General features: G+C 41.4%; 1 protein-coding gene across 4 annotated transcripts in view; it reads left to right on the forward strand.

Moving 5' to 3' along the window:
* ORC2 (origin recognition complex second largest subunit 2) overlaps positions 1 to 15,250 on the forward strand; it is a 384,272-nt gene that overhangs the window by 183,356 nt on the left and 185,666 nt on the right. For all 4 annotated transcript variants that reach the window (XM_089432855.1, XM_089432856.1, XM_089432858.1 and 1 more), the window contains exon 6: positions 9,955 to 10,240. In XM_089432855.1, the coding sequence (XP_089288981.1) occupies positions 9,955 to 10,240 (286 nt within the window). The remainder of the gene's footprint in view (positions 1 to 9,954; positions 10,241 to 15,250) is intronic.

Consider the following 15,250-nt stretch of genomic DNA (forward strand, 5'->3'; position numbering starts at 1 on the left):
CTGAACTAGGAGCTCTTCTGGTCATGCACGGTTCTCAATGTCAGTACAATTTCTCCCTCTTGAACATAAATCACTCTAGGAGAATCTTGTTGTCACACGTTTTGCGTTGTTCTTCCCAATGCTTTCATTTGTTGCTAGAGCTTTGGCAACCTTTACGATGTACTTGTAGTCCTCACTAGGACGTCATGAAAGAAACGCTTATAACCAAGAAAAAGATAGAAAGACAAGAGGCTAACTAATAATAAGACAATAATAATCAAGGAAGAGAGGCAGATAAAATATTTTTCTTTTGTTCCAAGGATTGGAGGATTTGTCAACTCCCTCTTGATCCTTGCTTTCTTGCAGAAATCATTGAAATCCATCTACAATCTCATCATATGCTAGAAATGCTCATCCTTGTCCTCATCATCAGCATGTTGCTTTCCTTTCCTTTCTGGCATGAGATGTATGGGCTAGGGTTTCTTCATCCGTGAATTTTCTATCCACACCGTAGACTTAAGAAGCAGCTAATGAAATCAACATACTTGGACTTTGAACACTCTAGGTCTAGCTCTAGGGTTTTATCCACAAACCCTAGGGCTTTCAAAAACCATATCCTTCTAGACTTCTAGGGTTTACAAACCCTAAGATTTAAAGTCCAACAAATTTGTCATGTGCAAATTATCCTGCTATGGACGTGGAAACAATAACTGTACCTTGAGAAGAATCCTTACAACATGTCATCATGTCAACCTTTGAAGATCATTGATTATCTGTGAATCTCATCACTGGGATTATATTGCTTTACACAAATAGATGAAGGGGCTCCCTTTGGCTTTGCAGCAATTTCCAAGTTTCTACTGCATACAATTTCATAATTCCTACAATATGTCCTTCATTCAAACGTTGGAAAACAATGTTTTAATGGAGCCTCACTTTTCCTCCAACTTAGTCCCCAATCCCATAGCCAAAAATAAATAGATAACCCTTTTTAAAATTGCCTGGAGTTCGTTCAAATAGGGTGTTTAAAATCTGTTATGAATAAACGAGATGTCTTCATAAAGGTAACAAAGAGAGATGTTGTCATCCCAACATGTACTAGACCAAACAACCCGGAGGACAATTCTAAACAGAAACTGCTATCATTATGTGAAAGGAAGAAACTTCTTCAAAGATTATGAGAATTCAAATCTGCCACTTGATCAGGGGTTTGTCACCATCAAATGAGTCTTAAAGACATTGCCTTATATCTATAGCAAAAGTGCTCTAATCTTCATGGTAGTATTTCATAAAGTCATGATCCCATCATCTGTGGCATCTTTGTGTGTTTTAAGATTAGTATATTCTGTCCAACTAGGTCTGTCACAATATCAACCTTTTTCAAAATCTGAAGTATCATTGGCTTATGAGACGAAGGTTTGTCTTCCAGGAGTCTTTCATCACAAATATGAAGAAAACTATATGGATCATAGATGTCCCCCCATTGCATGGAAAATACACAGGTCAGTCTTATAAAGGGTCTTATATTGTTAAATTTTAGGGCTTGATTGTTCTCTGATGTAGATAATTGCATTTTCAATCTTTTTATCATTTACATATTACATTCACCCCATAACATTTTTTCATCCTTAACAATTATGTAGAGAGAACAATAACATCAACAATGTAGTAGAACAATAAAAAACAAGAAAAGCATGCACAATAGAGACACCAAGGTTTAGGTCAGATACCAGAGCAAAACCCCATAAGGGGAAAAACCCAACCAAATTCTTCTTCTTTTAGATATTCATCAATTGTTCAGCTGAGATACAAAGTATAATGAAATACAACAATCATATCTGGCCTCCTGGGGCCAACCCAAGTCAGTGCACAACTACGTTTGTGAACTGAACAATTTGATCTTTAGAGAGCTGCTGCCATATCATAGTCACCAGAAATAACATTCATGTCATAAGGAACATCATCACAGTTACATGAGCTACCATAGATCCCTGTCCATATACTGCCACTGTCATACTGATTTTATGTCACTGTCATCATCACTGCCATCACTACCATACAAAAAGGTTACTTGACATATCAAGGTCACTGCCAATCACATGAAGATCACTGTCTTGTATCAAGGGAGAAGTTATAATATTATATCAAAGGTCACTTTCATCATACTTCTATTTTTGTCATATACTTGACATATATAACCTTTACAGCGTCACTAGTATACACAAAAGGTCACTGTCATTTCATGACAAAGGTTGCTGTAGCTGTTTTTGCAAGAAGGTCATTGTGAAACTCATACATTAATGTCACTGTTAAGGCCATACTGTCATGGACACTAATATATACAATATCACTGATATGCATTATTCATTATGGAACTAAATCATTGTTATGGTCACCAAGCCACCGACACATAAATGGCCGAACATCAAAGTCTCTACATATATGTAAATCACTGTCATGGTTATTGAACAGGTTTTGCTATTACAAATGAACAAGGATCTCAGATGTATATATGTCATGTGCCTTCCTAAATTAATTCGGAACAAAATTAATTATTGCATTTTGGGGCCAATTTTGGAGATAGTGGGGCCCATTCGATTTTATTAGGAGATTAGACTTAGGAAAAGTTATTTTGTTGTGGTTAAGTTCCACGTGGGGGCCACCCACACTAGGGAAATACGCACTCCCTAGTTCGAATTGCATGGAGGGGAAAAGTCGATGGTTAAGTGAGGGCCCACGATGGAGGGAAAATTGGAGGGAAAAAGTGCTCCACGAAATCTATATAAGGAAGGCAACTCTCCTCATTTCATCATCTTTTGGCATATCGATTTCTCTTTGGTTGCTCGAGCTGCTTAGCTGAGTCACTTGCTGTTCAGCACGAGTTCTTCAAGCGAAGAGCTCACCCTTTCTTCGGGGACTTTGAGTGCCACCCTAGGAAGGTTTTTCTTCATTCTTTCGGAGGAGGATTTCGTTGTGGTTTCCAGCAGTTGCATTCATCTCCAGGTGGTGCGTATTACTAGAGGACACAATGAAGAGGAGGTCGAGTTTGCTTGTGGTGTTTTGCAGTGGAGTTTGGTTGGGAGATTTTCTGGAGAGGAGGCATAGGAGGTTTGCTGTCATTTTGGAGAGTTTGGGAGCTGGAGGAGAGTGCTTCTTTGCAGTGTGACTTTCGCACTTCCTGGGCCAACGCAGAGGCAACACTTGGTGCACACATGGGAGGTAGAGTATCAATCTTTGAGGCTGAACTTTGCTGGGGAAGCTAAGGGAAGCATTTGTGGAGGAGATTGCTTCATTTTCGGAGCTTGGGAGGAGGATTTCGCTGGTGTTCCTTGCAGGCCGTATTCTTGAGCAGTTTGGAGGGCATAGGGCATATTGGAGGCCGAATTTGGGAGGTTGGATTTAGACCAAAACCTTTCTGGGTTTTTGTGGGTTTTGGTCAAGGAGCTTGGGGCTAAAGTTTCAACATTTTCTGAGCACTGGAGATGGGGATTCTTGCAGTTCCTTTCCAGTCAGCACACTAGTTTTTGGGGGCATCGCAGAGCATTAGAGGAGCAGTCATTTCCAGCTTTTGAGATTATTGTTTATCACCTGGGTTCTGTCACGCTTGCCCTTGAGGCAAGCCCAGGTGCATTTCTCCATACTATTGTACTTGCTCCATTCATTAATAAAATGGCTTAGCTGGTTCTCACTTCTGGAGTTTTATGAGCATTTATTGATTGTTTTAATTTTCTGTGTTACAAATCGATTTTTGCTTTGCATATGACTGTTATTTAAGTTCGGAACATTACAATATATTACAATCTTAACATACACTGCCTTATACAGAGTATCATTACAAAATGTGATGCCTCATAGATTCAATGCCTCAAATGTTAGATGTGATACCTCAGATAAATATGATACCTGCGACAGAGAGTGTAGAGCGAACCATAACCAGCATGCGAGCCATGAGCCACAACATTGAGCCACCGAAGTATGATGTGGGCCTCTTAAGTTGAAAGCGGGCCACAGAGGGGATATACAAACCAAGGAATGAATGTGAGTCACAGTCATTTGAATAGTGCTATCTCAACGTACTGTATATGATTCCATATGAATCAGGAGAAATGACGCTGCGGTATGAATGAGCCACGAACCAACTGCATATTTGAGCGATGGAACCACTGTCTATTCGTGTGATGCCTCTGAGCCAATCCTTTGTAGTGCATTCCAGTGCCCTGTGTACCCTTTTGATTATTTGATTATTTATGTTACATTGTTTCAACTTTCCCTTTGATGTTTGGTGGAGATTGTGGTCTATTTGAGACTCTTATAGCAGTTGACTAGATAATCTGTTAATCTTGCTGATTATGTCTTTTTGGCTACACTGTATCATGTCTGAACTCTGAAGGTTGTTTTGTATTCCTTGTCTTTTAATAAATATATGACATGATGTTTATTGGAGTTTTTACTGGAACCATACAATAATATTGATCATAGAGTTTTTTTTTCTAAGTCAGATTCAAATTATTGTACTTAATTTGCTCCTGGAATTTTAACAGTGGAACTTGCAAGTGATATTATAAGGGATATTTTGGAGAGAAAGCAAGTGTTTATGAAGCTAGAAGGCTAGTTGATTGAGTAGAATGTGAAAATTTCTGAATTAAACACATCATAAACCCCTACTGCAATATCTGGTTTACTATCTCCTACTAGTTCTTTACATTAACAAGTACTTTAATAACATAAACATCGAAGTAAACACAATTGCAGCCTTCACAAATATATAGATCAACAACTGAAATAAACTGAGACAACACAAGAGACACCGTTATTTTTGGACAATTGTCCCTGGAAAAACCCAATGCGGGAAAACCGGTGCGACATATGTGAGGGTTTTATTATTAAGTAGATTTCTGAATACAACTAGGGTGCCAGAGATGGCTCACCCTTCAGAGAATATCCTTGGTAGTAGTATCTCTCTCCGGAGATAGATATTCTGGCAAATCAGCAACCGGATGATCAACCCCACAGTGACTCTAACTGTTCCTTGTGCTAGACAACGAAAGCTGCTCCAAGCACTCCTTTGGAACTGCGTCGCCCTCTTTGGAACCGCTTCCCCCTCTCTTAGCTGATCTGCTCCCCACTGAACCTCCTCGGCGTAGCCTCTTCAGCCCAACGTCAGCCTCTACAACCCTATGCGCTGTTTGCGTCAGCCTCTGTGGCTTCTGTGTCCTCTATGTCTTGCTCTACGACTTCTGCGTCCTCTGCGTCTGGCTCTACGAATTCTGCGTCCTCTGTGCTGGCCTCCTTAGCCTCTGCGTTAGCCCTCCTAGGCTCTACGCTGCCTCTTCCAGCACTTTGCTGCCTCTCTGATATGTATTCTTTAGCCTTGGATCGAAATCCCTTGCTGAACTGCCCCTCACTGCAACTGATCTCTAACTTGATTTCTACAGCAAACCTAACACCAAAAAATCGAATACTTGATTTCTCTTGGTGTGTCCCCAATTGACCCTTAAGCCTGCTCTTATACTTTTCTTGTTGATGATTCAACGGCCGAAATTAAGTGCCTAATCAATGACTAAGATTAGATCTGGGTTGATCCTTATTATTTAGAACTTTCTCACCCATATTATATTAATACACATTAATATTTTAATTTTCCTAAGCTTAGAATTAAGGTCTCATTAAAAATATTAATTATTTTAATATCTCTTCATCTGGGTGGAATTTCTCCAAACAGTTTCTGAGTCTTGGAGATCTCATGTGTCTTAGCCTCTCCACCAATTTTCATGGCTAGAGCACATCTGATGCTACCAAAAATCAACACTCCCTCTTAGCGAGGGATGTGCTATGCTTCACCATAGAAGCATCACACTGATCCTCTGCATCGGTACTTGTGTTGATGCCTGGACTGCTGCCTCACATCCACTACACTGCTGCCCTTGACACTGCCACTGCTACATCTGTACTATAGCTCCCTCTCAACATGTTGCCCATAGCACTGCGACTGCTAACTGTTGCATTACAACTCAGTTGCCGAGAAGTAAGTAACTGAATTCACCCAAATACTAACATCTCGGTCAGTCTGGAAGCATTGTGATGATGAGGCTACCTATGTTGCTATACTGTGCTCTATCTGCTGCCACTGTGCTGCTACAAACATCTCTATGCCTCTTGCACTGCTGTAACCTCTACTGCGCTGCTATAGACTTCTGCACTCTAGCACTGCCTTGCCGCTCCACCACACTTTGGTCCACCCGACACCTGTCATCATGTTACTGTCGTTAAGGGCTCCCGTAGTCGGATGTGATCCAAGAGTTTGGGCACCTGAAGGATCTTGCCCCTGCATGTAGTCCTCCTGACTACAACTCGATGTCTCCCCACCTCTTCTCTAGAGGCACATGAGCACTCATGGCACAATCGTCATCAATCTCGACATCCTTCTCCGCGTTTGCTGGAGCTGCCTTTGAGTCGAAAGCTTCTCCCTTGCCTTTCTTCCTGGGGCACTGAGAGGCATAATGTCCCAGCTCCCCACAATTGAAGCACATGACCTTGGAGATGTCCTTCTTCTTCCTCTTTTGAACCCCCTTGTTGTCCCGCAGATGCTAGAGCTGCATCCTCCTCCTCCTCTTTCTTGATTCGAGCTCCCTCACTACTACTTCCTGCCTTAGTCAACTTCGTGATCTCTTCCTGTCAAAGAGCTGCCCACATCTCCTCCCAACTAGGGAGAGTCACTTTGCCCAAAATGCTTTGGACAAACGTCTCCCAGTCCTCGGAGACTGCATTTAGAGCAGTCCTAATCATAAATTTTGGATCCAGTGTAGACCCCACAGAAGTAAGATGGTCGTGAATTCCTTGCAATCTGAGAAGGAAGTGATCAATCTCCTCTCCTTTTTGCATCTGATATGACCTCAACTGATTATCCAATAACATCTTCTGCTGCACAGAAGAGCCTTGGTATAAGGTGGTCAGGGTCTCCCACATCTCCCTTGCTGTTGACTTCTCTGCAATATGTGGTGTTACACGATCCTTGACCCCGTCTAGGATCATGCGTTTCGCCTTCGCCATGGCCTCCTCGTGCTTCTCATTTGCATCAGGGTCAACTGGGACAATCACTGTTTTCAAGGCATAGTCCTTGATGCGATGTTTATCCAGGATTGCCAGGATCCTGGCCTTCCAGGTGACAAAATTGGAAGCCTTGTCCAATCTGTCCTGATCGCTCTATCCGTTTACTGCCATCTCTGCTCCTCTTTTAGACTCCCTTTGAGTCTCGACTTCCTTCCTGGAAATCCTTCGGCCAACTGTCGAATCAGTCCTCTTCAATCCTCTTGTGCCGCTGCAACTCGGATCTAGATTTCTTGGCTAGAACTCTGTCGAGGTAGTGCTTCCCTCTACCTTGGTTCCGTCTCCTTAGACACTGTTCTGCATAGAGAGAACCAACGTCCCACCAGCTTCTCAAATCACAATCTGCACAACTCCCTTAGCCTTGACAACTGAAGAACTTGAGCCCTTCAGGCTCTGCGCAATCACGGTGTAGGTTGAATCTACTTCTCGTGGTCAACTGCGTCAATCCTTCCTGGCTGAGAAGGATGAAGTGACTCTGCGTGAGCCTATTCTGCCTCTCTCTTCCTCTGCTCTGGTCCTTCTCCTGGCTTAGAATGCTGACAAAGGCTCTGCGTGAGCCTCTGCGTCACCCTCTTTGCACTGCGTCACTCCTCCTCTTGCCTCTTCAGCTCTGGAACAATGTTGTCTCTTGAGACAACTTCTTCTTTGTTGCAAATTCTCAGATTTCTTTGGCTGGTTTCTTCAATCCTCTTTGATCTGCAATTGCTTTGATACCGTGTGAAATTTTTTGAATCTAACACATCAAAAACCCCTTTTGCAATATCTGGTTTACTATCTCCTATTTGTTCTTTACATTAACAAGTTATTTAATAACATAAATATCGAAGTAAACACAATTGCAGCCTTCACAAATATACAGATCAACAACTAAAATAAACTGAGACAACACAAGGGACACCGTTATTTTTGGACAATCGTCCCTGGAAAAACCTAATGCAGGAAAACCGGTTTAGCATATATGAGGGTTTTATTATTAAGCAGATTTTTGAATACAACTAGGGCACCAGAAATGGCTCACCCTTCAGAGAATATCCTTGGTAGTAGTACCTCTCTCCAGAGACATATATTACAACAAATCAACAACTGAATGATCAACCCCACAGTGACTTTGACTATTCCTTGTGCTGGATAGCGAAAGCTGCTCCAAGCACTCCTTTGGAACTGCGTCACCCTCTCTCGGTTGAACTTCTCTCAGTCTGCCCCACATGACCTCCTCAGTGCAACCTCTTCAGCTCAGTGTCAGCCTCTACAACCCTTTGCGCTGCCTGCATCAGCCTCTGCGGCTTTTGCATCAACCTCTACGTCCTTTGCGTCTTCCTCTATGGCTTCTGCGTCCTTTGTGTCTTCCTCTACGGATTTTGCGTCCTTTGCACTGGCCTCCTTAGCCTCTGCGTCAGCCCTTCTAGGCTCTGCGCTACCTCTTCCGACACTTTGCTACGTCTCTGATATGTATTCTTCAGCCTTGGATTGAAGTCCCTTGCTGAATTGCTCCTCACTACAACTGATCTCTAACTCGATATCCTCAGCAAACCCAACCCCATGAAATCGAATTCTCTCTGGCCTTTGCGCTGTCTCTGTTGGGCTCTATGTGGCCTGCTTTGGTTGCTGCTTCTCGCTCTCTGCCTCTGTGTTGGTCTCTTGTCACTCTCTGCCTGTCTCTCCAGTACTCACTACCCCTCGCTGCTAATCACTGATTCGACTTTGCTTAGCATCCCCGCTCTAGCAAATCGAATGAATGGTCACTCTGGTGTGTTCTCCAGCTGACCGTCAAGCCTCCTCTTATACTTGTCCTGTTGGTCCTTCAATGGCCGAGATTAAATCTCTAAGCAACGTCTAAGATTAGATTTGGCTTGATCCATACTTTTGGAACCTTCTAACCAAGTTTTATGTTAATACCCATTAATATTTTATTTTTCCTAAGTTTAGACTTAGGAACTCCATTAAAAATATTAATTATTTTAATATCTCCCAAACCGGGTACAATTTGTCCAAACCATTTCTGAGTCTTGGAGATATCATGTGCTTTAGCCTCTCCACCAATTTTCATGGCTAGAGCACATCTGATGCTACCCCAAATCAACAGAGCACATCCGATGCTACCAAAAATCAACACAGAAACCCTTTATCATAGTGACAAACCCTTACTTCAGAGGGGCAAAGAGTTTAATCCAATATCCTTTGCTTGGTATTGATTTGATTAAGTCCAAAATTTTATTGTTCAACACTCTTTTAAGCATGTGATGAAATATCAACAGGGCTTTAATTTTTTTTTAAGGGATTTCCTTTAGAGTAAATAACTGGTGGCGCCTTTGGTGTAAATCTCAGGCTGCTTGTTGTCATTGGAGCAGATCCTTAATTACGTTTTGTGATATAACCATCTCTCTGTTTGGTATAATAGATTTCAACTTTTCATCATATCAAGACTGCAAACTATTCCAGTTAATATGTTTGAGGCCCTTACAGTGACATCCTAATTTATTAAGGAAATTGAGATGTTACAAAAGGACTTTCTATAGGGCAGTCCTATGTTAGAAGAAAAATGGAAATTTCCGGGGAAATTGAGATGTTACAAAAGGACTTTCTATAGGGCAGTCCTATGTTAGAAGAAAAATGGAAATTTCTGGCATTGGAGATGGTCAGTACATAGACAAGTTACAACTTACAACACTGGCTAAGAACGGTAGACATGATTGTGCTACATATGTTGAAGAAGATAGATTTGGTCTAGTGTAATGTTTGATATTTTTTCATGACTTTCTGCATCATTGTACAGTCATTAGAAATAATTTTTATGTTTCTTATTTTTCCAGCCTCTTCCAATTTCTGTCGTATTCCTACCACTGATATCCAAGTTCACTTGTTTTTCAGGTTATATCTACTATTGCTGAAGTCTTATGGGATCAAGTAGACAACATGTCTGCAAGAAACAAGTCAAAAAATACCCCACCTTTCAATTCACATTCCTTACAAGAGTATATTTCATTTCTTGATGGAGCTGGTGGCAGTGAGTCTGATTTTGCTGTATATGTTATTGTACATAACATTGATGGACCGGGTCTTAGAGAAAGTGAAGCACAGCAATGCCTTGCTGCTGTTGCAGCCTGCTCACGAGTTCGATTTGTGGCTTCTGTTGATCATGTGAATGCACCACTCTGTAAGATCATTTTCATAACCTTCATATGAATTTTTGTACGTGTATGATAGAGTGGACTGATGGGCTTGGAAAAGCCCTGTTACTTCATAAATTTAAGTTATCAAGTTTAGTTTCATTTTAAAATTTATATGCCTCAATTTATTAGGTTGCAAATTGACTAGTTGTTTCTGCTCTTTCTGAGGGTATGGATCAGATTACCAGGATTTCCCTTTTCTTCTATTCCACACAATCTACATGCAACATCAGTGAAGCTGGGTGGAAGCTTGACCTCTATGTTTCATATGTTTCGTCATGATAAAGCATGGGAAATAATTTATTATGCATCATAGGTGATCAAGATAACCTGAATGTGTCAAGGAATAAACAATCCAAATAAAGCTATTCTAAAACCAATTCCAACTGAATTTACACAATTTAGGACTTGCACAAGAATTGTTGTGGATTTACACCATTTGTATAACATGATTGTGCAGAAAATATAAAGTCTCTCATAGGGGCAACCACAAGTTTTATGTATTAAATGAGTAGTAGATCATGGTGTTTGAGTTTGTATGCATTTGTAACCTAAATAACGGTAAAGTGCATTCAGATAGATATATATATATATATATATATATATATATAGGTGAAGAAAGATTCCAAGTATTAGCATGCAATACATGCACAAAAGAAGTTCAAGCTGCTATTTCAAGGTTTCTTTTGTCCGACCACTTTTAAGGTAGGATGGCATCTTTTGATTAACTCATTGATCTTGGACAATAACGGGTATCTTTTGTTTTTAGATTTTTCTTAGCTTTTGAAGATTCTCCTAGTCATCCCCTAGATGATGTATTGCAATAGATCAAGAAAAATACTGCATGACACTATAAATGTTCTTGGACCCCTTTTGCTTGACCTAGGCCAATTATTATGACATGGATGTCTTTCAGTCATCATGTCCTAGCATATGATTTGTTGCAAACAGAACATTCCTCAAGTTAGCGTCCAAGCCAAGTTTGGTTCCCATCCCTATTCTTCTTCATAGGATATGCACTTTGGGGGATTCAATGACAACATGAGAGAGATACCTCCCGACCCTTTGTTTTTGAGGGGAAATTGTGTCAATGGATCTTTTAGGGGGTAGGCGATGTTGTTTCTTAAAGGTTTTGTTTGCTCCTTCAATTTATCAATATTTCTATCAAGCATCTCCTCACCTTTAGGTATTCTTTGAATGCCCCTAGCCAACTTCTTGCAAAATGGGAGATCAATAAGGCAGCTAGGGAAGATATAGGAGATGGGTGCATAGATTATGCACAATAATAAATATTCCAAAGAGAAATATTTTAAATAACGATAAGAGGAATGATATGAATTAAAAGTACATTCCATGTTTTTACAGCCAAATTTCCAAGGCACGTGGCTTTGATCCTATTATGTGTGCATTGGTCATCTGGCCATTGAATATAATCGATTTGGGTGCAACCACGTGTTCAACTACTAGCTCAAGGTGCCCTCAGCGATTTAGGCTAGGCCCTCCTCGCTTTTCACCATTGGATCCAACCCCTTTAGTCATTTCTAGGAGGAGGACATGGGAGTGGGATTTGATTGACTTGTGTGTGTTACTGACCATTTTGTGGGTGATATCCCTAGGAGAAAATTTTCTCCAAGATGGTCCTCAGCCGGTTGCCAGCAGCCCCTTGCAGTCACCAACTAGCTTGTTGTGCCTCTTCTCCGCCACATGAGCCAACCATGTGGTCCCTGACCCATCTGTCATGATCGTACGTTTGAAGTTGGGCCTCCCAAACCTAAAGGTATACCTTGTCATTTGGTAATTGAGTATTGTAGTTTACTTATCATGTAAACTTTTGGGCATAAATTGATGGGGGGATTCGGCGGAAAGAGTGGGCTAGGTCTGTGCTCCTGTCCCCTAGACCTCTTTTGGATGTTACCCTTGGACCTTAGTCCCGTGGGATCTCTTTTACTGACCTTTGGGTTCTAGGGATGGTACTTCATGGGAAATCTCAATTTTGGTTGCGTGGTTTTGCTCCCTCATCCACATATATCACTCTCCCTCCATTCATTATAACCCCATTTCATCATTCTTCCCACTTGGGTCCACATTCCTTCACTAGGTCCACATAGGGTTAGCCTCCCCTTCCCCTTACCCACACCTTGGGTCAGGCATGGAATGATGCCCCAGAGGTTGATGCAACTAAAAAGAAAAATAAAATCATAATTCGCCACATTCAACAGTTAAATGTACCACAAAATGCAAAAGATGGCCGGGACAAACACATTTAGCACGTGGGCAAAAGCCAATGCATGAGCTCTACCCCATTCCCATGGCCATCACCCTGGTTCTTATAGGCCCTAGATGAGCCTCCTCTATCATTCAGGAACCCATGATTGTCCCAAACCCTTGGTGGGCAATGAACCACCCCACCTCCCAAGGGGTATCCATTGCTATAATTTACACATATCTTGTTCCTTGAGCCTTGAGCAGTTAATCAAAGAAAAATCATAAAAGGCAAAAGGCATATGAAGAAGGGTGGAAAAATCAAGGCTGGGGTAACTCATGTACCACGATTGCTCCCTCCTATACATTATATACCCAAGTGTGGGCTTCCCTTTATTAGCTACCCTTGTACCCCGACATGTGGCCCAGGATTGCCCCTTTCATTCCCTATCGCATTCATTTCTTTATCACATGCCACCACCATTTGAAGGATGTACCTTGGACATACTGACCGCTTCAAAGGTAGAAACCAGCTAATAGAGTACTTGGTTAACCCCATTTGGAGTTTGGAGACATTAGCACATGCCAAATCCCACTATGGAAGGGCATGCCATTATGAAGTGCCCACCTGTTTCCCATGGTTTGTAAGCTCTTTAACTCGATTTCTTTAAATGACTTGTTGTACTGGAAGGAAAGGGGACACATTGGATCTTACGCAAGATTGCAAATGGTTACTATTTTGGGTTCTGGTCTCCTTATACTGCGTCCTAATCCTCTAAAAGGCTACATTGGCACATGTAGGGTGTGTGTAGAGAGCCATGGGCCTCTACATTAGTGGAAAACATTCCATGGAACCCTGGAGATGTTCAGAGATTGCTTGAGATTCACCTATTGGACGAAGAAGATGCACTTGGTTCACCATGCCTAGTTGGCTCCACAGTCGTACCATGCATTTGGTGGATGACTCAGGACCTGTATGATGATGTGGCATCACTTACACCATCATTTGAGCCCTTGCAAATGGTCTACAGACATTTTCGATCTACTTGGAGACCCATGAGGTAACTTGTGTACCCCACAACCATTGGGAGCACCACATGTTTATTACTTGGAGAACAAGGGGCCAACCCCTTGTCCACTGCTTTTGGGATTCCTATTCATCATTATGGCACTTATGGACTTCATCATGCTTCTTAGAAGGCCCAATGACATGTATTATTGCTGATTCAACCTTTTAAGAGGCTTATTCTTTTGTTATGAGCTAGTTTGGTGGACTTGTCACCAAAAGTTAGTTATTTTGCACATTACTTTATTTTAGGGGCTAATGTAGGCCTAATTACCTAAATCAAACTGATTAGAGGTGTATAAATAGAAGGGATGAGGATTCATTTTAGCATCATCACTTGGATTTTGAACTTGTATCTCTTTAGAGATTTTCGCCATCCTTCTTGGAGGACAATTTTTTGGAGCATGGAATGAATTTTGATGTTTGGATTATTTTCTCATGTCTTGGAGCTTCTTGAATGGCAAAATTTTGGATGGTTGGATATATTCTTATACATGTAAGTACAATTTAATGCTATTCTTTCTCTCTATTTTTGTCACATACATTGTTGTTGGGATTTCGCTATACTAGGGCTTATTTGCTACATCTCTTTATGCGAAGTTGTGGAAATTTTGTTTCTAGATAGTGAATGCTTCATATATGGGCCGTGTATAATGAATGAATGTTCCTGAATCCTAAGGATGTTTCATTACTAAAATTCATCTTGATAAGCCATCTATGTTGCAAAACGAAGTATAAAGTCTTTGAAGCTACTAAGCGAAGTTGTCTTTGAGGCCTCCTTGACCTTGAAAATCCAAAAGTCCATAGTCATAATTCAACTTGACTCCATTCTCCCCAAAGGATTAGGCACTGGTCCACCAAAAGGTGATCACCTTAAACCTTATTCATTTCACCCCCTCTTCTTTTCTAGGCCTAGCCCATTAGGTCTCCTAGGGCATTGCTTATTTTGCAAACCACACATCAAAAAAATTTGATCTCTTGGCCCCTATTGCACTGATGTGTCTCCTAGGTGCCCTCCAATTTTGAAGAAATTTCGACGGTGGGATTTTGAGATATCTCAAGCTAGCCTCGAGATTGAATCTTGCGCTTGGTTTCCTTGGACTAGAAACCTCATTGGGATCCTCACATTGTCTTGCATTAAAAATTATTTCTTTGGTCCCTTTCTCACTCCAGAATAGGTCAAGCATATCATTGGTTGCTAAACCCTACCCCCTTGACCTAGCCCTGTGTCCACTTGGTCCCTTGTGGCCCCATACACTATTAAGGATAATTTTTCAAGGATCACATGGAATCCAAGCTTTCACAAGGATTTTAAGGCCTAGGAACCTCCATTATAAGATACATACCCTAAGCCTAAGCCTTGAAATTCTGCTTAAGACCTTCCTTGAGAGCTTTCAACTTTGCCTTCCAAAGCAAGCAAGCCACATATTTGAGCCTCTCTTGTGAATAGGCTTCTAGGATCACTCCTCACCCTATCATTGGTTCATCCATTTCGTGATCCTTATCATAACGAGTCTCCTCCCATCGGTGAAAGTTCATAAAGAGTAGGGAGCCTTAGCCGGACAATGGACTATTGCTCCATTGTTGCCCTTCAAGGATCCCCTTTTAGGACCCTTGCTAGTTTGAGAGGTAACAGTGTGCATGGACCATTTTTGATATAGTCTCTTTGTGTGCAGCCACATATTCAACCATGACCTCAAGGTGTCCTCATGGCTTCAAGGTTAGGTTG

Source organism: Pinus tabuliformis, chromosome 5_1, assembly GCF_031772625.1.
Source record: "Pinus tabuliformis cultivar Carrire ecotype Pingquan chromosome 5_1, CPIR1, whole genome shotgun sequence".
Taxonomy (NCBI): Eukaryota; Viridiplantae; Streptophyta; class Pinopsida; order Pinales; family Pinaceae; genus Pinus; species Pinus tabuliformis.